Source organism: Acomys minous, assembly GCF_964271855.1.
Source record: "Acomys minous genome assembly, chromosome: 9".
NCBI classification, from domain to species: Eukaryota; Metazoa; Chordata; class Mammalia; order Rodentia; family Muridae; genus Acomys; species Acomys minous.
The window spans coordinates 83,989,918-84,014,349 of record NC_140490.1 but is presented as its reverse complement, the minus strand read 5'-3'; the positions used below and the strand labels follow the sequence as shown (position 1 = coordinate 84,014,349).

Genomic DNA, 24,432 nt, shown 5'->3' with positions numbered 1-24,432 from the left:
GCCCTCTCCCAGACCCTGCAGGTTGGCATCCAGAAGAGGCAGCCCCAGCCTCGTTCCTCCCGCCTGCTGCCGTGGATCACACACTGGGCATCTTGTTGGTACATATGTGGGAGTATCTTCCTCACCCACTCCCCACCTTTTCTGGGGGAGACAGGGCCTCTCTGAACCTGCGGCCCACCTGCATGGTTAAACTGGCCAGCCACCAAGTCCCAGGGAGCCTCCTGTATCCACTAGCAAGATGACAGTAGTGTGTTAAACATGCCAAAAGGTTGGACAAGAGTCTCGGGCGAGTGGCTTTAGTGTGATGCTCTCTGAGCAAACACAAGGACCTGAGTGCAGTCCCAAACCCCACACCCAACCCCCCAAATCCCCCAAATCCAGGCATGGTGGCAAAAGGTTTCTAATCCAGGTACTGGAAAAGGGGAAACAGAGACAGGAAGATCCTGGGAGCTGATTGGCCAACAGCCTCTTCAAATTGGCGAACCCCTCCCCCCCCCCTCCCGCCCCGGTCCGAGTGAGAGACCCCATATCAGAGGGGCTAGAGAGACGTGCACGCTGGCTAGGGGTACTTGCCTCAATCAGGACAAGCCAGGAATTTCAGGTATACCAGACACCCCAGCTTCAAGTGGAGCAGAGACTAAAAAGAATCCAAGGCTTGCTGGTTTCTTTCTAGCCTACCCGCAAAGCTTAAGCACATGGTTGGAGAAAAAAGCCTGCCCTGAGGGCGTGTGCTAGCGAGCTTCCAGGTGAATACACACTCACAGGGAAGTGTGTCTCCTAAGAAAATGTGTGTGTGTGAGAGAGAGACAGACAGACAGACAGAGACAGAGAAAGCAGGTGTCTGTGGGTGCCCTCAGAGGCCAAAAGAGGTGCTCCCCTGGAGCTGGAGGTAAGGGTGTCTGTGAGCTGCCATGTGGGTGTTGGGAATGGGGCTAGTGCTCTTAGCCACTGAGCCATCTCTCCAGCACCAATAAATAAATTTCAAAACAGCCAGGTAGGGAGCAGTTGAGGAAGACAACCAATCTCCCTCTTAGGCCTTGTCACATGTGCACAGGTACAGCACACATAAGCACACATGTGGGCACACACTTTTGTGTGTGGGTACCAGTCCTGGTGTGAAGCACAGAAGTTTTGGGTTGCCTTTGTTTTCTAGATCACGTGGACAGCAGGGGCTATGGCACGTGTGGTGGAGGCGAGCCACGTCACAGGGAAGCAGGAAACAATCGTCAGTTACCTGCCCCTCAGCCACATCTCGGCCCAGATACTGGACATGTGGACCGCCATCAAAGTAGGGGGGCTTACTTTCTTCGCTCAACCAGATGCACTCAGGGTAAGGCTGGGTGGGGGCCCTGCCAAGAGTCCAGAGGCCTTTGGGGGAAATAGACATCATCTGTCCACCAGACAGGCCTGACGTCTTAAGAAATTTTTCAGCTGGGTGGTGGTGGCACACACCTTTAATCCTAGCACTCAGGAGGCAGAGGCAGGTGGATCGCTGTGAGTTGGAGGCCAGCCTGGTCTACAAAGCAAGTCTAGGACAGCAAGGGCTACACAGAGAAACCCTGTCTCGGAAAATCAAAACAAGAATTTTCCCCCTTCATCTTCATTTTCTGCCCCGTTCCACAGCTGTGTAGACCATACCTGAACAAGCCCAGGGAAAGGCCCTAGTGGTGGTGAAAGTCTGAATTGTTTTCAGCATTTCTTGAATTTATTTGCTTATTGAGGGTATGTGCCATGGTGTGCAAGTAATGGTCAGAGGACACAACAAAGCCTGGTCTCTCTCATACCCTATGACCCCAGGGACAAATTCAAGTCATCAGGCTTGGTGGCAAGTGCCTTTATCCACTGTACCACCTTGTGAGTTTCCCCTTTAAAAAAAAGTGCACTCGTGTGTGTGTGTGTGTGTGTGTGTGTGTGTGTGTGTGTGTGTGTGTGGTGTTTGTGAGCATGCTCATGTATATATGGTATGTGTGTGTAAGCATGCTTTTGTGTATACATGGTGTGTGTGTGTGTGTGTGTGTGTGTGTGTGTGTGTGTGTGTGTGTAGGTATGGTGTGCACGCATGCTCTGATTCTGTTTGCCAGGGTCTGGCCTGCATGGCAGGAAGGTGTCAGGCTTTTTGCTGTAGGAGTGTTAAGGGCTAGAATCGGGAAACCTCACACAATGCCACGGGAGAAGTCAGACAAGGACTGAGATTTGCTCACCTTTCTGAAGGTCACAGAGGCCTCCAAAGGTCCCCACTCCAAGTACTGGCATGGCACCACAGCTCTGTCCCGCTTCTGAGTCAGAGGCTGCTGGTGTGTGTGCACTCGGGGACTGGAAGGAAGTTACAAGTTATTTTCCAACCCGCTATGTAGGGCTGGAGAAGGCTACTCAGTGGTTAAAGTACCAGTTCACGATTTAAGAAAATTCCCCATAGTCATGCCCACAGGCCAATCTGGTGGGGGCATTTTCTATATTGAGAGTCTTCTTCCTCTACTTTGTGTCAGGTTGACAAAAACATTAACCATGAATACATCCAGACATAAGCATCGAAATGCCCACGTACAGATAAACACAGAAATGTACACACAATGACAAACACACGCACACACCCAGGCTTCACTCCTGATTGACCGTCTGTCTCCCTCCTGTGTGGACCCTTGTGAGCCACCTGACCACCCAGGAGAATTTGACTCCTCAAGAGCCTTCACTTATTGTTACTTTTTGAATTTGTATTAGAAGAGTTAAATTTACAGTAAGCACTGGTGAAAGGTGGAAGGCGAAAGGCAGTGTGGTCAATGGAAACAGTAAAGTGTATAGATGCGCAGACTCAGATATGGAGAGCCACGCAATAGACAGGAGACACAGGCATAGATACAGAATGCCACATGCAGCCCCTGACACACAGAGCCACATGCAGCCCCTGACACACAGAGCCACATGCAGCCCCTGACACACAGAGCCACATGCAGCCCCTGACACACAGAGCCACATGCAGCCCCTGACACACAGAGCCACATGCAGCCCCTGACACACAGAGCCACATGCAGTCCCTGACACACAGAGCCACATGCAGTCCCTGACACACAGAGCCACATGCAGCCCCTGACACACAGAGCCACATGCAGCCCCTGACACACAGAGCCACATGCAGTCTCTGACACACAGAGCCACATGCAGTCCCTGACACACAGAGCCACACACTGACAGACACACAGACACACAGTGACACAGGCACACAGACACACAGTGACACAGACGCATGCTAACACAGACATACACTGACACAGACACACAGAACCACATACTGACACAGACACATGCTGACACAGACACACATTGACACACACTGATACACATTGACACACACAGACACACACTGACACAGACACATATTGACACATAGACACATGCTGACACATGCTGACATAGACACACACTGACCCAGACACACACAGACACATGCTGACACATGCTGACATAGACACGCACTGACACACGCTGACACAGACACACACTGACACAGACACATATTGACACATAGACACATGCTGACACATGCTGACATAGACACACACTGACCCAGACACACACAGACACATGCTGACACATGCTGACATAGACACGCACTGACACACGCTGACACAGACACACACTGACACAGACGCACAGAGCCACACACTGACAGACACAGCACCAGACTCTCAGTGACAGACCTGGTCAGAAGATGAAGTGCATCTGGAAATAAGCTGGACAGCAGTTCTAACAGCTGGCTCAGAGGGTAAAAGGCACCCGCCATCAATCTTGATGACCTGGTTCCTGCCCTTGACCTCTGACCTCCACACAGGTTCCCTAAAGAAAACAAAGGGAAAAAGAAAAGTCACTCGTGGTCAAAGAGCTAATCCAGATACCTGTGGCTCTGAGGTTCAAAAGGTGACAGCTGTTGCTCTGACACAGTGGGCCCCAGGGGCGGGGGGTGGGGGGCTATATACATCCAGACAACAAAGCTGATGCAGAGACAGCTCAGCTGGCAAGACAGCTGGCTACACAGCTATTAGGAACTGAGTTCAAATCTCCAACACTCAGGTGAAAAGCTGCGTGTGGTTGCACATACCTACCACTGCTGTGCTGTCAGGGTGGAGCAGGGGGTCTCTGGGGCGGGGGGTAAAGACCCCTGGGCAGCCAAGCCCCAGGTTAAGGGAGAGAGTCCCCTCTCACGGGAATAAGGCTGAGTGGCGCAGGACTCAGCTTCCTCCTCTGCCCTCTGTGTGCGGGGTCGTGTTGATCCCCCAGTGTCTTGTCTGCTGATGGTGTGGGCTGCACGGTAAGTGCTCAACACGGAGCTGTGGGCCCTTTGAATGCCTCGTGTGTTTTCACCGACTTCAAGGGTCTCCTTTTTGGACATCTTTATCAAGTGGGTTCGTCTCACCATATTTGCTGCTTCTGCACTGCCTCCCAATGCAAGTTACACGCCCATTTTTAAAGTGTCCTCCTCTCTCTTGTCTCCTGGCTATGAAGCTGCATACCACCATCCTCACTGACATTTATTTAATTCTTCTTCTTCTTCTTCTTCTTCTTCTTCTTCTTCTTATTATTATTATTATTATTATTATTATTATTATTATTATTATTATTATTCATTTATTTAGTTCTTCGAGACAGGGTCTCTCTGTGTAGTCTGTCCTGGACTGACTTTGTAGACCAGGCTGGCCTCGAACTCACAGCGATCCTCCTGCCTCTGCCTCCCGAGTGCTGGGATTAAAGGCGTGCGCCACCACACCCGGCAAGGTTCAAGTTTATTGATTTCCCCCATGCTCTGCTACGGCCAAGCTTTCCTCCTCTTTTCTTCCCGATGGACTTTACTTTTAGTTCTAGGTCTAGGGTTGAATTCCGTGTTGAGTTAGAGGTAGCAGCAAGCCAAGCATGGCTGTTTGCTTTCGCACATGAATCTCTTTCCCTGGCTGCACTGAACTGCTGAGGAGACATGTGCTGAAAGTCAGATGATAAGAAATGTAAAGTGGAGGCTGGAGAGATGGCTCAGAGGTTAAGAGCACTGGCTGTTCTTCCAAAGGTCCTGAGTTCAAATCCCAGCAACCACATGGTGGCTCACGACCATCTATAATGAGATCTGGTGCCCTCTTCTGGCCTGCAGGTGTACATGCAGACAAAACACTGTATATATAATAAATAAATAAATCTTTAAAAAAATATAAAAAGAAGTGTAAAGTGGTGCCTGTGGAGCCCCCATCTGAGTATCAGTCTGTATGTTTCTGCACATACATACACGTGCATGCACACACACACACACACGCACATGCTTATGCACATAGCACACACATGCACACGCACGCGCATGTGCAAACATGGGGTGGATGACTCTGTGTCTGACTGGCTACTGTGGAGCCAGGGGGTCGCATCCTGTGCTTGGTCCAAAGGCTGCACTGGGGGAAGGGAGAAGGATACATGTGGCTCCTGAAAGTGCCGCAGCAGCGCCTCACCCGCTCTGTCCCGCACAGGGCACCCTGATATTCACTCTTCAGGAGGTAAAGCCTACAATTTTCCTGGGGGTGCCACGAGTCTGGGAAAAGATGCAGGATACTATCAAGGAGAATGTGAGCAGGTCCTCCAGCCTGAGGAAGAAGGCGTTTGCGTGGGCAAAGATACTCGGCTTGAAAGTCAACACCAAACGGATGCTGGGGTAGGCAGTGTCCCGTAGCTGGTGTGAGAGAGCACGGGGGAGGCTCTGCTTGCCATCTATCTGAAGCTGAGTCTCCCTGCTGATGCCATCCCCAGGAAACAAGACATCCCCATGAACTACCGCATGGCAAAGGCCCTGGTGTTCACGAAGGTCAGGACCGCCCTGGGCCTGGAGCACTGCCACACCTTCTTAAGTGGGGCTGCACCCCTCTCCCAGGATGTCTTGGAGTTCTTTCTCAGCCTGGACATCCCCATTGGTGAGATCTACGGGATGAGCGAATGCTCTGGACCCCACTCGATCTCCTTCAAGACCAACTACAGAGTTCTGAGGTACCAGGCTCCTGCAGCCCTCAGATCTCCAGTGTCATGGGGTTAGGGTCTAAAGGGGGACATATCCTGAGCCCGGATTTCCCGTGGGCCCCATTCTCTAACCTCCTAGTCCAGGTTCTCTGGCTTATTACACAACCTAAGGGGGGGGGAAGGGCACTTGTTCTAGAACCATCTGTCATGTTGTGTGACATTTCCAGGGGAGACTTGAACAAAAAAAATTTTTTTTACCCCAGAGACCTGAACAAAAAAAAATTTTTTTTTACCCCAAATAGGGCACCAAAATACCAAAGAAATGCTTCCTTCCAAGTGCAGCTTAACACATTTATGGGGTGATTTATAGACTGTGGATCAGAGGTCTCTGACAGGAGCAGGCATGATTCAAAGACAGCACATCATCTAAAAATCCATGGCAGCCTGGACCACACCTCACAAAAGCCACATCTAAAGCCCCCGCACATTGTGCAGACAGCCCCAAGAGTCTCCCCCAGGACTGTAACTGCTCATAGAACCTGGGGCTGGCCCTCTGGGGCCTTGTAAGTTTTAGGAACTTCTCAAGACTTGTGAGTTTCTCACTACTTCCTGAGTTTTAGGAAACCTCTTTTCCAGGAGACTGTGTTCCAGTCCCAAGGAAGAGATGGCTTTCTGACACACAGTTTTCCTCCCAGTGTCACTTAAGCGTTCCCATGATCCTCCGTCCCAAGTATGTGTGTAGCTCCCCTCGGGCTTCTGCACAGCTCAGCTCAGCTCACCAGGTTGCAGTGCTAAGCCACAGCAACACACACACACACATACATACACAGAGACACACACACAAACACACAGACACACAGACACATACACACACATATACAGAGACTCACACACAAACACACAGACACAGACACACAGACACATACACACACACACATACACACATACACAGAGACACACACACAGACACACAGACACACACACATACACAGAGACACACACATAGACACACAGATACATACACACAGACACAGAGACACACACAGACACAGACACAGACACACACACACACACACACACACACACACACACACACGCCGCGGGACCCTCCACTGGGGAGGCTGACCTCCTTCCAGAATCTTTTGCTGGTCAAAGTCTCCTGCCCCTGCCCCCACCACTGTACTGCACGTCTGGCTTTCTGCTTTTGCTTGAGGTTTACTAGTGTCCGGAGTGCAACAGAGGGATCAAAATAACAATAATGATAAAAATAAAGATGAGGAAGGGGGAGGGGAGGAGGGAGAAGAAATTGAAGGGGGGAGTGGCTGGAAGTTGATGGAGTGCACATGGTTTTCTCCATCCGTGTGTCCACATCGTGGCAGTTTACTAGAACTCTAGCTTTTCCCCGTCGGCTGGACCGAGGGTGAGCCTCCTGTGTGTCCACCTGCCGGTGCCAGGACAGGAGGTGTGTGGCTGCTTATGGTGCACAGTGCATTCATAGAGGCCAGTGGACGCAGAGTGCTGCCTCAGTTTCCCGTCTGCGCCTCTCCTCAAGAGGCCGAACGCTCATGCTGGGCCGCTAGTACAGGAGGGCCTGGGGTAGGCAGCACCCTGTCTCTGCCACGCCCTTTCCCTACTGTGTGTCCCCCTTTCCCCCCCCCCCGCCCCCCACAGCTGCGGCAAGGTTCTTGACGGCTGCAAGAGCATGTTGTACCAGCAAAACAAAGACGGCATTGGTGAGGTGTGCATTTGGGGCCGGCATGTCTTCATGGGCTACCTGGACAGGGAAGAAGACACGCTGGATGCCCTTGATGACAACGGCTGGCTGCATTCTGGGGACATGGGCCGCCTGGACAGTCACGACTTTCTCTATATCACTGGCCGCATCAAAGGTACCAGGCTTTTTGTGGGGGCAAAGGGTACTGGCTGTGCTAAAGGAACTAGCATGGGATTTTGGGGGGTGGCAGGGTACTTCAGAGGGCAAGGGGTGCCAGCGTTGCCAGGGACACAGGAGATATGGGGGCTGTTGAGGTTCTGGTTCCCAGGGACGCTAGGGAAAGCAGTAAGTCTCCAGTCATCGGGAGTCCCTCTTTGTCATCCAGTGGCAGTGGTCCTGGGGACAGGCTGCTTTGCTGAGCAGCAGAGAGCCATGAGGAGAGCCCAGTGAGGCCAGAAGATGTCAGAGACACTCAGAAAGAGCCTAAGGATGGCCCTGTTACCCCAGCCCTTGGGAGGCTGAGGCAGGAGGACCATGGCCTGGAGCTATCCTGGGCTATCCTGGGCTGCACAGTGAATGTCTGCGTCAAAACAACGCAGCAAAGACACTGTGCTTTGCTGTGCTCTCTGTGGCCACGCCAGAGGACCATGACCAGAAGCAGCTCGGGCAAGAAAGAGTTACTTCTTCTGCTTATGGCTCAGGCCACACTTCTTCACCAAAAGAACAGGCCAGGAACCTGGAGGCAGGAGCTGGTGCCGAGGCTGTGAAAGGGATGCTGCTTACTGGCTTGCTCAGCCTACTTTCTTACAGAACACAGGACCACTAGGCTAGAGCAGCACCACCCATAATGGGCTGGGCCCCACCCATCAATCACTCCTTTTTTTTTGTTCTTTGTTTGTTTGTTTGTTTTTTGTTTTTCAAGACAGGGTTTCTCTGTGTAGCTCTGGCTATCCTGGACTCACTCGTAGACCAGGCTGACCTCAAACTCACAGCGATCAACCTGCCTCTGCCTACTGAGTGCTGGGATTAAAGGCGAGTGCCACCACTGCCCAGCCTAATCGCTACTTTTAAAAAAAATGCCTTGCAGGCTTACCCACAGGCCAGTCTGGTGAAGATGGTTCCTCCTGGCAGGGACATTCTTCTGGGCTGAGGTCCCTCTTTCCAGGAGACCCTGTCGACCTTGACTAGTTGACAAAAGCTACCAGGGACAGATCATGTTCATGTGGGGCCCCCAAGGCCATAAAACTTGGGAGGGAAGCAAGGATGGGTGGGGACTTGAGGTGCCAGAAGGAAAGCCACAGGGGCCTCCATCCATGTCCCAAGCAAGTGGGGACCAGTACCAAGCTGGGCTCTCATTCCAGAAATCCTGATCATGGCTGGTGGCGAGAATGTGCCCCCCATCCCCATCGAGACCCTAGTGAAGGAGAAAATCCCCATCATTAGCAACGCCATGCTGGTGGGCGACAAGGCCAACTTCCTGGGCATGCTGTTGACAATCAAGGTGAGGAAGGGTTATGTGCCATCGTTCCCCGGCCCCCTTAGCCCCCCCCTTCAGCCTCCCCTGGGGGGGCGCGGGTGGGGGTGAGGAGGCTGCAGATGACGGGGGCGGGGGGGACCTAGACTCTGCTTCTTGGTCTTCAGTTCCGTGGGTTGGGGGTTGGGGATGACTGGGGAACGTTGCCTGGTAACATGGTTGCCCCGGGGCAGTGCGAGACAGACAGTATGAGTGGAGAGCCTCTGGACACTTTGAACACGGAGGCTCTCAGTTTCTGCCAGTCCCTGGGCAGCCCGGCAGCCACCGTGTCGGACATTGTGAAGCTTCGAGATCCTCTAGTCTACACCGCCATCCAGTACGGCATAGACCTCGTGAATCACGAGGTGGCCTCCGATGCCCAGAGAATTCGAAAGTGGACCATCTTGGAGAAAGACTTTTCCATCCAGGGTGGAGAGCTGGGTGAGTGGCTCAGCGAGGCCCCTGGGCTCTGGACAGCACCCTTCTCCGGACGTTAGGTCTGTGGGGACCAGCTAGTCCCTGGGACGCTGCTAACCTCCCTCCACCAACTGCATCTAGGTCCCGACTGGCCTCCATATGCAGCCTCTTTGCCAGGGAAGACCTTCGGGACACTGTGGGGCTGGGGAAGTGGCTCAGCGGTTAGAGCACCCTCTGCCTCCGCTGAGGACACAGATTCAGATTCCCCAACAGCCAACTTGGCAGCTCACAGCCATCTGTGACTCCAGCCTCAGAAGACGGACTTCCTTTTCTGGCCTCTCGGCACAAAGTGTGCATGCACACCACACACACACACTCATATGCCCCTCACACATAGATTCATAATTAAAAATTAAATCAATCTTGGGGGGAAAAAACTTTTTATTATAGCCAGAATTCTCAGTAGCACCAGTCTAGGTGGACACCCCATAATCGTCTCTCAACTGACTGCAGGAACACTAACATGCCCAGTCACTTGGTCTAGCCCCCGGGACCCATCTCCTGGTTAATTACAGTTAAGTGTGGGGGTTCCCCCCCCCCCACTGACTTCCACAGCCTGACTACCCTCTCCTCTCTCCCCAGGGCCGACATCAAAACTTAAGAGACGTGTCATAGCCCAGAAATACAAAGCACAAATCGATAACATGTACTTGTAGCTGCTGTGATGGGAGTGCCCTCTCTGGCCTCATGGTGAGACCCAACGCCCTGGCTTTAGCTGGGCTGTGTGGTGCTAGGTGTCAGCCGATGTCCTGCCTTCTCTGTCTTCCTGAGCAGGCGGGCCCAACATTTTTCATGGATCCACATTTATTTTTTGTATCTTTCTACAATGTGTGTGTAAGCAGGCGAGTGCCAGTGTACATGTGGCTACCAGAGGACAATTTTGGGTGTTGCCCCAACCCTGTGAAGTCCACTAGCCTAGCTGGCCCACAGCCTTATGGGGTTTCCCTGTCTCAACTTCCGTCCCTCTGAAAGAGCAAACTGTGCCTGCTGGGTCTGCCCCTCAAATGCATTTCGAGGATTTGAACTTGGCTCCTCCTACCCGCGTGGCAAGCACTTTGCCCCTGAGCCATTTCTTTTTGTCCCCTCTTTCCATGTGTTTTGTTCAGAGAAGGTCCGTGGCCGAGTTCTGCAAGTTACCCAGCTCATCACACCTTCTGTCCACACTCTCTCTCCTCCCTTCCCCGGGATGTGCCTGCCGGGAGCACCCCAGGGTGGGGGGGTGGGGATGCTGAATACACACACTGTACCCATAGCATCCTCAGGGCCACCTGTGTGGCCTGAGGAGCAGGGGTCTCAGGAAGGGACACTACAGGGGGCCACTCCCCCACCTCCAGCCCCACACCTGGACAGAGCCTGCTAGCTTACTCCCCTCTAAGACCCATGGGGGACAGATCCACTCCCCACCTCCCTCCTTGGGTCTCAGGCTGCTCTGCATCTGGTGGCCTGGCTGACCATCTTCCTTCCATGGTTACATCTGCATCTGACTTTCTTCTGGGTACACGTTTGTGTACGTGCAGGTGCAGGTGAGAGAGAGAGAGAGAGAGAGAGAGAGAGAGAGAGAGAAGAGGAGAGGAGAGGAGAGGAGAGAGAGAGAAGGGAGAGCAAGCAGAGTGTGTGTGCAGGTGTGTGAGAGTGTGCACACATGCACTCGTATACATGCATGTGTGCCTCTGTGTGTGCATGGTGAGTGCATGAGTGTGTGTGTGCATGCACTTGTGCTTTGAGAGAGAGTCTTTCACTGGCCTGAAATTTGCCAAGTAGGCTAGGCTGGCCAGGGAGCCCCAGAGAGCCCCTGTGCTGGCTGCCCCACAGGTAGCTAGACCCCCAACTTATTCACACTCCTCCCTCCCTCCCTCCCTCCCTCCCTCCCTCCCTCCCTCCCTTCCTCCCTCCCTCCCTCCCTCCTCCCATCCTTCCTTTTACACAGGCGCTGGGGATTTGCACTGAGGGTCCCACGCTTGCTCAGCCAGCACCCCCACCCCACCCCACCCCACCCTCAGCCCTCTCATCCTCCCCCCCCCGCGCCCTTTTCTCTTATCATAAGGACACCATCAGGCTGGATGAGGGCTCACCCCGTGGTCCTCATTTTCCTGCCCCAACAGCCCCAGTTTCCCAGCAAGGTCAGTGTGCGACAGTGCCAGGCTCAGGGCTGCATGGCTGGCCCACAGCACTTCTTACCTGGTACACAGAGCTCAGGGCACAGCTCCAGCCCGGCCTCCCAGCCACCACCTCCAACAAAGGGCACCAGCTCCCCCTGCCTTTCAGAGAGCCCTCAGCTGATGTGTAGGTACACGTGTGCTCCCCACAGAGCCAGGCATGAACCCCTTTGATTTCAAGGGTTCAGGCCTCAAAGTTACAAAGTATAAAGGATGTCTGTTGGCAGAAGTAGAGAGTGTGGGGGACATGCAGGCCTGAGGACAAAGGCGGGTGCCCTGCTCTTTCTCTGAGATCTTATTCCCTTGAGATGGAACTGAAAGGCAGGTTGGTGGCTTACAGCGCTGGTCACAGGCAGGAGCAGCCACTCCCAGTTTTTCATGTGGGCGGGGTTCGAACTCATAGCCTCATACCTTTACAGCAGGCATTCTTAGCCGCTGAGCAGGTCCCTAGCCAGACACTAGAAGATTTTAACCGCATCCATGGTTTGAGTGGCTGTGGCTGTTCTCGAACAGTGTCCCTGTCACTCCCCCAGGTGGTGGGGCGGCCGCGGTGGGCGGGAACCATTCCTAAGCGACCCATTTCCCTCCAGGGCATTTACTGTGTGGAACCTCACAGACTAACCCACGTCTCTCCTCTCCAGCTTCCAACAGGTAGACCTCATCTCAGCGGGCGACTCCCCATCCCCAGAGGGAGCCCCCTCCCATGCGGAAGAAGCCACGCCCACACACCCCGCTGCTCTGTTGGGCCTGCCTCAGCTTCAGAAGCGGGAGGCCCACAGTAGAGACCGCCTGCGAGGAGACAGACAGACCTTCCGGGCTTGAGAGGGGTGAAAGTGCGACTGCAGCAGGCTCTGCCTCCCCTGGGACCTTGTATTAGAAAAGAAGTGTGAAGAACTGGACCCCCCCCAAAAAAACTTCCTGGGAACTGCATGGAAACCCCTCAAATAAGTTGTAGACAGGCGCCTCACTGCCTTGAGACTTCATTCGCCAGACAGGAGCTTGGTGGAATTGGGGGGGAGGGCAGGGGGGTGCTCAAGTCGGCTACGGGTTCAAATTTCGGCCCGCTAAGTGCTCTCACCATCCTGAGAAGTGGCCTTGCCAGTTGCTCTGGCTCCTTGTGTGATGTTTCTTGTGTCTGCTGCACTTGTGTGTGTGTGTGCATGTGTGAATGTGTACCTGTGTGCGTGTACATGTATGTGTACATGTGTGGGCGGGTGTGTGCCTGTGTATGTGTACACGTGTGTGTACACATGTGTGTACCTATGTACGTGTACATGTACATGTACGGGTGTGTGCCTGTGTACATGTGTATGTGTGTATACGTGTGAGTGTATCCCTGTGTATGTGTACATGTGTATGTGTGTACATGTGTGTGTGCCTGTGTACGTGTACGTGTGTAGGTGTGTGCCTGTGTACATGTACATGTATGTATATATGTGTACATGTGTGTGTGCATGTGCGTGAGTGTGTGTGTATGTGTGTGTCTATGTGTGTATATGGAGGCCAGAAGTCAGGTGCCTTTCTCTAGTGCTTTCCACTGCAGTTTTGGGGGCAGAGCCCCCCACTCAACTCAGAGCTCCTCATTCAGCTAAGCCACATGCCCCCAAGCCCCAAGTACAGCACTCTCTGCCTCTCCAGTTGGGGTCTGAGACACAAACCACCACGCCAGCCTTTTCCAGGGTTGCCAGGGATTCCGACTCAACGCCCTCACGCTAGCACAGCAAGCACTTTGGCCCCTTGCAGGTTTGGCTCCTGACATTCCTTCCTCAGGGATGAGGTGCACTCATCCCTGGGCCATCCAAACGCCTCAGGATACCAGAGCCTATGCAGCATGACAGCTCTTCATTGCTGTGACAAAATGTCCGAAACAAACAGCTTAAAAAGAAGGAAGGGCTGGGAAGACAGCTCCATTGGAAAGTGCACACTGTACAAGCGTAAGGAACTGGGTTCGATCCCCAGGCCCCACATAGTAGAAGGCAAGAAGCAACTGCCCTCTGACTGACACACATGCACCCTCCCACTCTCACCAACACCCAGGAAATGGTTTTTGTTTTGTTTGTCTTGAGACATGGTTTTTCTGTTTGTAGCGCTGGCTGTCCTGGAACTTTCTTTGTAAACCAGGCTGACCTCAAACTCTCAGAGATCCGCCTGCCTCTGCTTCCCAAGTGCTGGGATTAAAGGCGTGCGCCACCACGCCCGGTGGTGCATAAAAGTTTTTTTTTTTTTTTAAGTAAATGGTGCCTGGGGGTGCCACCTCTGCACACAGCATATGCTCATAGCACCATGTACCTCATGCACACGTGGGCAGACACCCCCAGGGCGTACAACACTGCCCTGTACTTCCTGGCTTTCTTATTGGGTCAGCAATGGCTAGAAAACACAGTTGCTGGGAGCGATGACCCATGCCTGTCATTCCAGTGTGGGAAGTGCTGGAAGAAAGGAAAAAAATAAAGGACAAGTGGCAGTCTGAGGACTTGGTAGGAGGGTTAGCTGATCCTGTCAGAGCTGTGATCTTCTTGTCATGAGACTATCAAATGCCCCCAAAGGGCAAAACTGTCCACCTGCCCGCTGGCTGGACACTAAGCCTCTGGGACACGCCAGGCTGCATGCGTCTCCAGCGCCCTCTGCAGGTGGCCATGGTTTGTGCCCAAGGCAGATTTCATTTCTAGTCCCTATATTTCGACCCTGTAGATGGTCCAGCCTTGAGGAGAGTTTTTGAGAGCCCGCTTTCTGACCTCCGGTGTGTTCTTGTGCCTCTCCGTTTTGCGGACCTTCACAAATGTCCACACAGCTCTTCGATGCTGAGAGAAATGTGACCAAGCTGGAGTACAGCCCAGTGGCCCACCGTCAGAGACCTGGCCCAGACTAACCCGTTGCCGAGCCCACGGTGGACATCCCCCTGCAATCGGCTTTGCAGGGACAGAAATCCAGCCATGGTGGCTCATACCTGTCACCCAATGGGCTGCCGCCTCAGGTACCCAGGGACAGAGGGCACAGGCGTGTAACAAGCGTGGCTTCAGTTAGACTTTTGTTTTTCCAAGACAGGGTCCCGTGTAGCCCAGAATGGCCTCCAAATCACTATGTAGCTGAGGGTGGCCCTTCCTGTCACCTCCTCCCTGATTGCTAGGATGAGAGACGTGGACCACGCTCAGCCGATGGGATGCTGGGTGCTGACATGGTCTCCTGCATGCTATTCAAGTGCTCTCAACAACTGGGCCACACAGCTGTACCTTCAGCCTTGGCGTAAGTTTCTATTTACCAGTCGCCTGGTCTCTGGTAGTTTTCATTTGATTGAGACAGGGTCTCAGGTAGCCCAGGCTAACCTAGAACTTGCTATATAGCTGAGGATGACTTTCCATTCCTGATCCTCCTGCCTCCACATCCCGAGTGCGTGGATGGCAGGAAACTTACACCAAGGATGAAGGTACAACTTCCAGTACTTGGAAGGCTGAGGCCCAAGTATATCAAATTGAGGGCCAGCCTGGGCTACATTGAGAGACACTGTCTCAAGGGGGAAAACACTGGAGGATGTGGCTCAGTTGTTAAGAGCACTTGAATAGCATGCAGGAGACTGTGTCAGTTTTTGTTTTATTATATTATTCTATCATTACTACTGTTGCTTATTTGTGGGGGTGGAGAGCTCACTCCACAGTGTGTGTAGAGGTCAGAGGTAAACCTAAATCTTCCCACAGTGTGGTCCCCGAGTTGGGGGCGGTGGGTTGAAGTCAATTCATCAGGCTAAGCCATTGCTCAGGTAACCTAAGCCAACTCAAACTTTCTATGTAGCTCAGGCTACCCCTGACCTCACCATGTAGCCCAGGTTGGCCTTGAAAACTGTCAGCAATCCCCCCACCTCAGTTTACTCCCATTTTGGTAGCATTTGTGATGCCTGGGAGTTTTTCCACCTTGGTGATGTCTGGTTTCTCTCATCTGTGGTTTTGGTGCATGTGTTGTGGCTTGTGTGCATGTGTGTGATTGACAGGGCCCGTGGAGGTCAGAAGAGGGTGTGCAGCTGGAGTCAGGCATAGGTGTGAGGTGACCAATGTGGGTCCTGGGAGTTGAACCCTGCCTCTCAGGAGAGCAGTCAGCACTTAACTGTGGAGCCCACAAAGACAATCCTACCAGCCCACCCACAAACCTGCACTGGGTGGCGTTTCCCAAATGCACGTTATCCAGGCAGCATCCTGAGCATCTGGGGGCAGGGGCCGGATCACAGCCACCCTGTAGAGACTGAGACCAAGAGTCAGGTGGCGGTGGCGGTAACCATGGCGGTGGTGGTGGCCATGGTGGGGGCGGCGGCACGCACCTTAATGCCAGCCAGCACTTGGGAGGCAGAGGCAGGCAGATCTCTCCGAGTTGAGGCCAGCCTGGTCTACAGAGTGCGTTCCAGAACATCCAGGGCAGTTACACAGAGAAATCTTGTCTTGAAAAACAAAAACAAAAACCAACAAATAAATAAAAGTACTTGGCCCTAAGGGGATGTTTGCAAAGTGCATAAGTTACAGACTTCTGTTACAATAAAATGTATCTGTTCTGTCTAGGAAGTCAGTAACCACACAAAGAGACTGAAATGTAACTCAAAGTTGCAAGCACTACCGGAAAAATCTAAACTGCTACTAATCTAACAATTACTAAAATAAACCACTCTAATCCTCATAACCTACATATACCCCAAGCATTTGCCAATCTGATCCTCACAGGCTTCTCCCCTCCAACTCTCTGTCCTCCCTCAACTGTCAACTCTTGGTCGTCCCCCCCCCACCTTTAGGAAGTCCTGCCTTCCACTTCCTGTCCTGCCCAGCTGATTGGCTAAACAGTGCTTTATTGACAGTTGTTACATCCACTCAAGACATTCCTTCACAATTCCCCTTTTTAGCCTAATTACCTGTATACATTTATATTACTACAACAATATACAATATACACACACACATACACACACACACACACACATACACACACAAGCCACAAACCAATCGTTATATTCATGTTATACTCATAATGTTTTGCTGTCTTCAACCGGATCAGAGACTTGAGAAGGAGTAAAATTAATTATCTGAGTAAACCGGAAGTGCAGGTTAACAGCTTCCGAAATGAAAAAATGACAGGGACACTTTGCTGCCTGAACAGTCACTCAAAATTCTCTAATACGTTGGAGCATCGTCTTCAGCCTTCAGGTCCAGTTTATCTGGCAGACCTGTTTGTGAAGCAGGGACTATTGAGGGCTTGCCGACTCTGTCTTGGTAGAGTTTGGCCGTCTGTGGCAGAAAACAAGGATATTTTTTGCCCAGTGGCTTGTTTGCCACATCTGAAGCCATCTCCATAAGGAGGTTCCTCGATGCTCATTACCTTCTTTGAGAGAGGCTGGGTGTTGCCAGGAGACAACCTGTCTCATTTTCAAAGAATCCTCAAAACAATTTTTTAAAACTTTAAATGCCATATTCTGTAGGTCTCTGAAGTTTTTGAAGACCTTATCTAAATATTTTTCCTTATCTATTGAACCTAGGATGTATATTCTTTTTTTTTTTTTTTTTGGAGACAGGGTCTCTCTGTGTAGCCTTGGCTGTCCTGGACTCGCTTTGTAGACCAGGCTGGCCTCGAACTCACAGCGATCCACCAGCCTCTGCCTCCTGAGTGCTGGGATTAAAGGACTGTGCCACCACACCCAGCTCAGGATGTATATTCTTCTGATAAAATTGAATAGTACAATGAATTAAAAATAAACTTATTTTACAGCAATATACGATATTCTATACCAAGGAATTAAAAATAGCCTTGTGAGTAACAATTAAGGCCTTAAGTTGAAGAGTAGATTCAATAATTCATCTTTCCTCCTATCATCCCTATATATTTCTATATTCTCAGAGGAAAAAAATCCCTGAGTCCAATCTCATGCTCTTTCTGAATAAGACCAATAATAAAATAATCAATCCCTGAGCTCGAGAGATGGCTCAGCGATTGGGAGCACTGACTGTTCTTCTAGAGGTCCCGGGTTCAATTCCCAGCACCCACATGGCAGCTCACAACTGTATGTAACTCCAAAATCTGATACCCGTAGGCATACAATGCACATAAAATAAAAATAAATTTTAAAAAGAAAATAACCAATTCCCAATGAAAATAAACATCCATAGCACAAAACCTTACCCAACCCCCCTTAACGGAAATGGGACGTCTTTCTCTTAAGGCTTCCTCTGGCTGATTTGGGACAAATAATACCTATGTAGGGTCCCAAATTTTAAAAAATGGGAAAAATGGGGCTGGAGAGATGGCTCAGTGGTTCAGAGCTCTTCCAGAGGACCTGGGTTCAATTCCCAGCACCCATAAGGCAGCTCACAACTGTCTGTAACTCTAAGATCTTACAACCTCACACAGACATACACGCAGGCTAAACACAAATGCACATAAAATAAAAATGAATAAATTATTTAAACAAATGGGAAAATGGTTAAACAAGCTAGAGATAGCATTTGTGGTCCAGTCTCTAAATATTAAGAAATTCAGGCTTAATAAAAGTCCTGTGTGGGACAGTCTGAAACACTAGACCAATTGGAATCAGAAGCTTTCTTTGAAGCTGTCCTAGGAGATGTTCTGTTCTGATGATGAACAGCAACCGAAGCACTTGTGGATGGAATATGAGGAACGCAGGATGTCAGCATCTCAGCATGCTGGAGGATGAATCCTGTCGGGTCTGACCCAGCATCAGTGTCCAGTTCTTTTGTTCTGAAAATATATAATTTCTCACAAGCATTGTACAGTTCTAAAACTCTAAATGCACGAGGTGTGCAGGATGCACAGAACAATCAAGGCTGGTTCTGTAGTTTGAATTCATGTACGTACAGACTGACTTAAGTGAGCAGCCTCCCTTTCATCCAGGTCTGCTTTATTTTGATCTCCTTCAAAGAGGAAGCACAATATCACCATTACCAAAGGACATACAATCATTATCTGATTGAAATCAAAACAAGATTGTATAGTTCTAAATGTCCTTTTCTAGGCTCTTACAGTGCCTCATGTATAGGTGTAAGGACCAGACAAACTCCATTTTGAAACTTTTGTTAAACTTAGCCAAGGGCTGAACCCAGATTCCAGAAAAACCACAAACTAGTCTAAAAGAAAATATTCCCTAGCAACACAATCAGCTCACCTTAGGAAAGTCCAGATCTACTCTCTGCTGGTCAAGCTGACCAGCAGGTGGTCTGGCACATAGCAACAACCAACTAGGAGAAGCCAGGCCAAAGTTCCCAACACCCCCCATGACTGCTTCAACCAATCTTTTCTATAGGTCAACTCGCCCCTACACCTGTCACCCAACCACCAAACACCAAGGCCTGTAACTCCCTGCTTGCAGCTTTTCTGCCCTAATGCCATCCAATCATATACTGTAAAACCCATTTCTTTGTCTAAAACCTATAAAAACCCCTCTCAATCAAGACTTGAGGCTGCTTCCCTGCATCTGCTGTGTCCTGGGTTCGAACCTGCATTAAAGACTTCCTTGCCATTACATTTCGACTCAGCCCTCGGGTGGTCTGTTCCGGTGAGTCTCTCAAAATTTTGGACATAACATAGGCCAGGCCGCTACCTGTCTCCCAAGAAAATGTGTCTTGTTTTAGAGACAAGCCACTTGCCCTGAGCAAAAGAAGAGGCATCAAGCCGTAAATAAACGTATGCATAGCCTAAGCATCTTGTACCTGGGATTTTACATTTATTAAAGGCGTTTAATAAAGGCGTTCTCTCCATCGGGGATGGACGCTTCCTCCTTTTAAACGTGATACAAACTCTCATTTTAGAGTTTATGCATGCCCTAGGCATCTTGTACCTGGGTTTTCACACTTACAGACTTCCTCACATTCAAACTGGCAGGAAGTTCTCCTCAGACAGCGTGGGGATCAATGTAGCTACTCGCCTCAGGCTGTAGAGGATGGGCTCCATGGCCAATGTTCAGCCATCTTGTCAGAGCCTAGGTTCCTATTTCTCCAGAAGTCTGCCACTCAGCAGAAACCAGCTGACCTTGTCATGGGTTAGCAGTTAGACACCTGTTGTGGTTTATTGTGGGGGCTGGTCATTCTAGACCCCCGAGATACTCCTTTTCCAGGGAGACTACTGATAAGATCAGATGAAAGGCCATCTGCCTGCGAGCAGCAGTCCCGGGAGCTTTTTCCTGACTAACCAGATCCTTCACGACTTTCCTGGAATTTCTCTTCTTCATTTATAGCAGCTGTAAAGGTAGATACCTACCTGCTGGAGCATTCCAGAGTTAGGTATCCATAGCAACCCTTGCTTATGCAAATACCCATGCCTCTGTGCCTATATAAACTCTGTGAAATTTTTCAATAAACAGGGTTTGATCAGAATCCAGACTTGCCCCCTTCTTCGTGTCTTGTGTTCTGTCCCTATACAGAAAAGTTTTCCTCCTGAGTGTTAGTCGAACCCCGGCGGGCCGGGGCATCAGGCATCTTAATGAACACACGCAACAGAAACACAGCCAAGGACACCACCTCGTCCGTTTTCTGTTGCTTTAACAAAATCTCCGAGGCTGAGTAACAAAGTTCAATGAACAGTTAAGGAGGCCTGAGTTCCAAGGTCGGGAGATTACCTCTGTGGACCCTGTTGATAGAGGGGTCACCAGGGCCAACAGTCACATGAGGGGAAGTGGAAATAGACAACTGGCCTAGGCTAGCCTTGGCTCTTGCCTTGGGCTCCCCTGTGCTGCTATGAGACACATGTATCACGATCATGCTTGCTCTAAAACCCATCTTTTCCCTCGCATGGGTGGTGTAGTCATGTGTGTAGAGGCCCCCAGGACCCACCTGCCTCCACGCACAGTGCTGGTCATAGGTGGGTGTCACCGGCCCTGACTTTACCCGTGAGCACTGGGGATGGGACAGCTGTGCTAAGCTCCTGAGTCCCACTCTTTGGGAGTTGAGGGGGTAGTCCCAGTTGTCTTGGGATTTACTATGTGGAACAGGCTGGCCTCGAACTTACGGAGATCCACCTGCCTCGGCTTCCAGATTATAAAGTCCTGTGCTCTCAGGACTGGTCTGTAATCCCACTTGTAAAGGTTGGTTGTCAGTGGAGACAGGACTGCGCTACAGCCACCCACAGCAGCCTGGGTGCTTTGCTTGATATTTGGGGATGTCGGCTTAGGTGTGCCAAGGCCCACACATGCGGAAAAGAAAAGCAGCCTGGCTGGTAGCAGAAAACATTGTAAGGCCATCTGTGGGCTGATTTCTGAACTGGGGTGCGGGGAGAGGTCGGAGGACATGTCAGTTTTTCTACCGCGTGGGTCTGAACTCAGTTCTTTGGGATTGGCAGCGATCACCTTTACCTGCTGAGCCATCTTGTTGGCCCCTAAAAGCGTTTTTTAGGGCTGGAGAGATAGCTCAGAGATTGAGAGCACTGGCTGCTCTTCCGAAGGTCCTGAGTTCGGTTCCCAGCAACTACATGGTGGTTTATAGCCACCTGTAGTGAGATCTGGTGCCCTCTTGTGGTGGGCAGGCACACGTGTGGGCAGAATACTGAATAAATAATAAATCTTTTTTAAAAAAGTTTTTTAAATTTAAGTTTAAATTGGGGGGACTGGAGGGAACCCAGAGAGATGGCTCAGCTGTAAAGAGCACTGGCTGTTTTTCCAGAAGACCAGGCAGTGCCCAGCACCCATGAGGCAGCTCAGAACTGTCTGTAGCTCCAATTCCAGGGGATCTGGCACCTTCACAGACACACATGCAGGTCAAACAGCAAGCACATAAAATAAAAATAAATCTTTAAAAAAATTTTTTAATTTTGAAAAAGGTTTGTTTTTATCTCCAGGGCATGTATGCTTTCCCTGCATGCAAAACTGTGTACCAAACACATGCCTTTGAAAAAGGTTTGTTTTTATCTCCAGGGCATGTGTGCTTTCCCTGCATGCAAAACTGTGTACCAAACACATGCCTGGTGCTCCAAGAAGGCAGAAGGGAGCATCAGATCCCCACTGTAATTACATATAGTTGTAAGCTACAGTGTGAGTGCTGGGAACCGAACCTGTGTTCTCAGCTCTTAACCACTGAGCTATCTCTCGAGTCAACACTTTAGAACGTCTATAATATAAAACCAGGTGGTGGTGGCGCACGCCTTTAATCCCAGCACTCGGGAGGCAGAGGCAGGCGGATCTCTGAATTTGAGGCCAGCCTGGTCTACATAGCTAGTTCCAGGGGAGCCAGGGCTATATAATGAGATCCTGTGTCAACCCCCCACCAAAGAGTTTAAGCATGAGGGTTAAGAAAAGAAAGAAAGACACTCCTCCCCCCCCCCACCCCAACCCCCGCAAACATTCGGGTGCCGACTTCTCTGGAGTGGAGTCTTGGCTTCAAGTCTTCACAGACTTGGACAGACTTCACATTCATGGACAGAACGTGGGTGGGTTCGAAGCTCCTGTCTGAGGAGCCCAGGTGAGTTCACAGGAGGATCCTGGGGCGTCCACATGTGAGGAAAACATCTGGCTTCCGGCTGCCGGCTGGCAAGCTCGCTCACATCCCGGCCTTCAGGCCTTCAGCCTGCACCACTGTCACTCTACCGCAATGTGAGAGGGCTCAGAGGGTGACAGTGCTTGTGGCGAAGCCTGAGACTTGAGTCGGTCCTCCAGACACACAAGGTGAAAGGGAAAAAGCGACACCTACAGGCTGTCATCTGATTACCACATGTATGTCAAGGCCCGCACGTGTGTCATCCTAAAGAAATAAATGTAAAAAAAAAAAAATTAATCTATGTAAGAAAGGTGCTATGTCGTCAGCTAGCGAGGGGCCCATGACTCTGAGATGAGGTTGTGATGAGAGGCCCCTCTTTCCTTCCCACCAGCAACTGTTCCAGGTCTTTCTATACTGCCTCAGCCCCAATTCCCAGAGGTCCCTTGCTGAAGACCTGGCTTCCAACCCATAAACCCTTCCGGGACACGGTTCTTAGACTCCAAAGTAGTGTGCCTGCTGAAGGGCTACAGTTTGGTCTAAACACAGATTCATGCTTGTTCATGCACAGTGATTTGCCAGCAAGAGTAGTCCTGGGTGAGTGTGCGAGGCCCCGGGCTCTCAGCAGAGCGGGCTCGCTTTGCAGGGCAGGGAGCCACTAGAGGGATTGCTGTGGCACTAGGCGTCCAGTTGCTCAGATGTATTGATTTTGGAAACATCAGACCTGGGGACAGTTTACAGTCTTTGTCTTTGTCGGGACTTCACAAGATAACACTGTGCAAAGATGCTCGGTGAAGGGCCAGGAGTGGTGGCGCACGCCTTTAATCCCATCACTCGGGGAGGCAGAGGCAGGCAGATTGCTGTGAGTGTGAGGCCAGCCTGGTCTACCAAGTGAGTCTAAGACAACCGAGGCTACACAGAGAGACCCTATCTCGAGAAACCAAAAAAATTAAAAATAAATAAAAACGAAAGAAATGCTTGGTGGCACATGTTCTGTCACCCCAGCGGAGCAGGGTCAAGGAGCGGAGTCGAAAGATCAGGAGCCTGAGTCAGCCTAGACTACGTAGGGAAGGTCTAGTCTTGCTTGGGCTACTTAGCAAGACCCTGCCTCAAAGAAAAAGCAAAGCTTTGATCTCCTTGAGTACATAAGCACAAATTAGCCAGTGCTCGCTGGTGCGATTGCCTGCTCAGTGAATAAATGAATGAGTGAGTGAGTGAGTGAGTGAATGAGTGAAGGTGTGAATGAGCGGAGCTGAAGTCTGAGGAGCCATTCTCCTGCCTGCTCCTTCTCACAACTTGTGTCCCTGAGTTCGAGTCCTGTCTTGCAAGCAACTCAAGCTTTTCATGTTTATTGTCAGTGTCACCTCACCAAAATATAAGCTTTATGAAGGTCCCGCATTTTGACTGTTTACTGTGTGTGTGTGTGTGTACATATATAATATTGAGAGAGAGAGACAGAGAGAGAGACAGAGAGACAGAGAGAGACAGAGAGAGAGTTGTCAACTTAGCAAGGACTGGCGCACACCCGTCATCCCAGCACTAGGGAGGTGGAGGCAGGAGAATCAGGTGTTGGAGGCCAGCTTCTGCTGCTAAGTTTGTGTACAGGACACTCTGTCTTCAAAGAACAGCGAGAAGCGCTGGAGAGGAGGCTCCGAGGGGCCCGAGTTCGTCCCCACTCAGGCAGCTCACAGCCCCGGGTCACTCCGGCTCCAGTGAGATCCGACGCCCTCTTCGGGCCTCTGTGAGCATTGCATGCACACGCACGGACAAGAATCTTTTTAAAAGGGAAAACATTTTTCAGTTCGTGGAGCATGAAAGAACAGGCGGAGGCCGAAGTCGGCTTCTCCCCTTAGATGGTCAGCGCCTCTGCGTCTGGCGTAATCCCCGCAAACTCCGCAACACGCGCTGCCGGGACGAGAGCCACTAGCCGGCCCTCGCGCGCCTCCTTAGAGCCAACCCTTCGCAGGGGCCGCGCGCCTCCCGCCTTGCTCCGCCCTTCTTCCCAGCGATTGGCCAGGATTCTACTCTCGGGCCTACCCCTTCATCGCTGACAGGCACCACAAAAGCCAATGGGGAGAGCGCCCGCCCTCCCCGAGGCCGTTGGAGGCGGGCATGGGCGGGCCGTTGGGGGGGCGGGGCGTGCAACCTGGTAAC

The 24,432-nt window shown here is 51.2% G+C and overlaps 1 protein-coding gene across 5 annotated transcripts in view; it reads left to right on the top strand.

Moving 5' to 3' along the window:
- The window catches only part of ACSBG2 (acyl-CoA synthetase bubblegum family member 2), a 37,127-nt gene extending 24,333 nt beyond the window's left edge, over nucleotides 1-12,794 (top strand). For 4 of the 5 annotated variants that reach the window (XM_084796120.1, XM_084796121.1, XM_084796122.1 and 1 more), the window contains 8 exons: nucleotides 1,154-1,330; nucleotides 5,496-5,677; nucleotides 5,773-6,006; nucleotides 7,648-7,865; nucleotides 9,052-9,191; nucleotides 9,398-9,644; nucleotides 10,263-10,370; nucleotides 12,478-12,794. In XM_084796120.1, the coding sequence (XP_084652246.1) occupies nucleotides 1,154-1,330; nucleotides 5,496-5,677; nucleotides 5,773-6,006; nucleotides 7,648-7,865; nucleotides 9,052-9,191; nucleotides 9,398-9,644; nucleotides 10,263-10,336 (1,272 nt within the window). In that variant the 3' untranslated portion in view covers nucleotides 10,337-10,370; nucleotides 12,478-12,794. The remainder of the gene's footprint in view (nucleotides 1-1,153; nucleotides 1,331-5,495; nucleotides 5,678-5,772; nucleotides 6,007-7,647; nucleotides 7,866-9,051; nucleotides 9,192-9,397; nucleotides 9,645-10,262; nucleotides 10,371-12,477) is intronic. The other variant, XR_014781994.1, reaches the window with a different exon arrangement.
- Nucleotides 12,795-24,432: the final 11,638 nt, after the last annotated feature.